This window comes from Chenopodium quinoa, unplaced genomic scaffold (assembly GCF_001683475.1).
Source record: "Chenopodium quinoa cultivar QQ74 unplaced genomic scaffold, ASM168347v1, whole genome shotgun sequence".
In the NCBI taxonomy this organism is placed as follows: Eukaryota; Viridiplantae; Streptophyta; class Magnoliopsida; order Caryophyllales; family Amaranthaceae; genus Chenopodium; species Chenopodium quinoa.
Genome location: NW_018743920.1, coordinates 3,464,465 through 3,467,739, shown reverse-complemented (window position 1 = coordinate 3,467,739; position 3,275 = coordinate 3,464,465). Strand labels below are relative to the sequence as shown.

The following is a 3,275-nucleotide window of genomic DNA, read 5'->3' as shown; positions in this document are numbered from 1 at the left end:
AAGGAAAGAGTTTTGAAAAATTCAAACGAAAAAACACAAACTCTAATAACCACCATTCTTTTTCATGGAGTAGGGCCCTCAAAAACCAGTTAAAAAACTAATGTGGCAAATAACACAACCACATTCCAAAAATCAAAAAAATAAAATAATACAAAGTCCAAAACAAACATCTCTTCTCTCCTTTCAAATTTGAGTGTTTCGAGAGAAACGAGGTATTTGTGGTCATTAGAAGCCCCTTCTTTTTTCTTCCACATACCCTTATTTTCCCTTCAATTTTTTTTTTTTTATTTATTTATTTGCATTTATTGATTTATATATATACATATAAAACCTTCCTAATCCACATAATTTCAAAAAATACTCATTGATTCTTTCTCCTCATTCCACCACTCATCTCATTTTCTCTCTCCTCGCCCCGTGTCCCCTTATTTCAAGATTCTCTCTCCTCTCTCTCTCCATATCAAAACCTTCTCTCCTATCGCTCTTACCATATATTCTCCCTCTTCTTCCTCCTCCTCCTCTTTCTCTCTCCTCTACAAGTCCTTCGTTGTTTCAAGGTTTTTCATAGTATTGATTGTTGGCGAAGTTTTACAAAAATGGTGGAAATGGTGAATCGTAATTGCGAGCTCTGCAGTGGTGAAGCGTCGCTGTATTGTCCTTCCGACAACGCTTTTTTATGCTACACTTGTGATTCTAAGGTTCACTGTGCGAATTTCCTTGTTGCTCGTCATGTGCGTTCGTTGATTTGCCCTAATTGTCGGAAAACCGACGGTAAAAGGTTTTCTGGTGCCGGAGTTCCTCCTCCTTCTACCTTATTCTGCCGCGATTGCTCTCCTCCGAAGACAAACTCCGGCGAGGTTGCTGACGTGGCGGATGACGACAACGACGACGATTCTCTCTCATCGTCGTCTTCCTGCATTTCGAGCACCGGAGACGCGGCGGAAGACGCCGCCGAGATGACGTCATCATCGACTTCATCGGTGAGGAAGAGAGCGAAGGTGGATGTACGGAGGAGAGAGAGGAACAGTACGGTGGTGGTGGATTTGAAGGTGGAGGGTATTTTGGTAAATTGGTGCAAAAGGATGGGTGTTGTTGAAGAGAGAGATTACGGTAAAGTGGTGAACATGGCGGTTGAATTGCTTAGTGGCTGTTTGGATGGAATTACGGTTTGGCCCTTTCGGGTTTCCTTAGCGGCGTCGTTTTGGGTGGCAATTAGGGTTTGTGGGTCCCGGAGTTCGTCATCGGCGGCGTCCACGTGTCAAGATCTGAGAAGGTTGGAGCAGATCTCGGGAGTGCCAGCTAAGCTGATCTTGGCTACCGAAGCGAAAATCGCGCGTGTTATTAAACGCAGGCGATCACGTAAGGATCACGAGGAAGGTTGGGCTGAATGCTAATTGTAATTTTAATTTTCTAAAAATAATTACCAAAAAAAAAAAAAAAAAAAAAAAAGAAATTAGTTGTTCCACTTGAATATTATTATGAGAACAAAATTAAGATTAAGATGAAGATGAGTAGGATTTGGGATTTATTTGTATAAGACAATGTGGAATGGTAGATTATTAGATTGGTTGGTAGGTTTAAAAAATGGAGTTGTGGGTTTTTTTATTTGTTACTCCGTATTTGAGAATGTATGTATCTAAATCTAAAACTTAAAATGAGATCATGGTAGTTATGTGATTATCATTATTTTGTTCAACTAACAAACTACTCATACGTCTTTGTTATCTTTTGTTACGTTAAATTTTACCTGCCTCACTCAGGCAGCCGTTGAGGTTTAGTTGTCCCATGCGTTGCGGATGCAACACTAAGAAGGAAACTTGAGCATATATAAATATGGAAATGTGATGGTTAACATTGCATGATGTTGTTCAAGAATGTTAACATACTAATATAGGATTACTTAATCTATTTCATTAGATTTGTGGCTAATATAGTTAGAAGTGTTGAATTATATTTGGAATAATAATCAATAGCAACCATCTTATACATTTTTCATAGATAGATCTTCCTTATATGGCTAAATCCTTATCTACCTTTGTAGATGGATCAATATTAACGAGTCTCATACAGTCATACATCAAAGACGAGATCAACGATTAATTGAAAATATTACTCTGTATTATCTTAAAGTAATCCATTATGGTTAATGTATTTGAACCAACATTTTGTGCTGATTTCTTTGAATTATGTTACTCCGTAATACAATTTTTTAAAAATTTCTTTTCGAAATTGTTTACAGTATAATGAGAAATTGTTAATTTTTTAAGGCAAAATCTGCGGAAGGTAACAAAAATGGGCAGTGGGGTACTTGATGTAGTTGACGTATCATAGTACTTTTTTATAATAATCTAATAATAATAATAATAATAATGAATATTTAATGAATAGAATATATAATAATAATAATATTAATAATTGACTTTGTAGGTTTTTGTTATAATAATAATAATAATAATAATAAAAAAAAACTACTCCTTGAATAAACCTCGAAATAAAAGATGCATGAGATGAAATGAAATGGAGCGTAGAAGGATTTGTCTTGTTAGTGTGATTGATCGAGATAGCGCGCCATTGTCTAGGAAGGAATGCAAAAGGCATGGCTTTAAATTGTGTATTAGACATTAGACATCTTCTTTAGAAATGCCGTGCAGTAGACAAATTTTAATCTCGTCTAATGTACATGTTTTTTCAATGAACCACACACTTTTGATACAGTAGTAGAAATCGACATCAACCAAACTTTTCTAATTATTTTGTTCAATTTTTTTTTGAGATGACTCGAGGAGTCCATCTACCTAGTTAGCATGCCGCCATATACTATACTCGTAGTGAAGTTACTGCATCGTACAGAGCATGACATTGATCTAGTCCGTATCAATTATACATGAAGGTACCCTATATTTACTTTTGAGTAAATTCGTCTCTTAAATGGGCAATAATGCCAATAACGTTGAATATTCATTAACTTATTGAGAATATGAGGTTGAAAGACTCGACATTTACTGGAAAGAGAAAGAGGAGGAATACTCATTGAAATACAAAAGAAGCTTAAAGAACAATAGAACATTAACTTGAATATTGGTCTTGGCTGAAGGAATTTGGAGTGCATGATAAGGGACTAATTGATGGCTTTTCTGGTTTTAAGAGGACCGTATATATATGATAGACTTTTGCAGCCTTCAAAATGATTGTATGTTACATCCTTTTCTTTTAAGAAGCATGTGCAACATCTTCACCTAATTGATGTTGTTAAATAAGTCTAGAGTACTATTGTG

The 3,275-nt window shown here is 35.7% G+C and overlaps 1 protein-coding gene across 1 annotated transcript; it reads left to right on the top strand.

The window, feature by feature from the left end:
• The first annotated feature begins 291 nt into the window (after positions 1 to 291).
• LOC110687973 (B-box zinc finger protein 32-like) lies at positions 292 to 1,696 on the top strand. Its single transcript, XM_021864630.1, has one exon. It carries the CDS (start codon positions 597 to 599, stop codon positions 1,392 to 1,394), a length of 798 nt encoding a protein of 265 aa, XP_021720322.1. The 5' UTR covers positions 292 to 596; the 3' UTR covers positions 1,395 to 1,696.
• Positions 1,697 to 3,275: the final 1,579 nt, after the last annotated feature.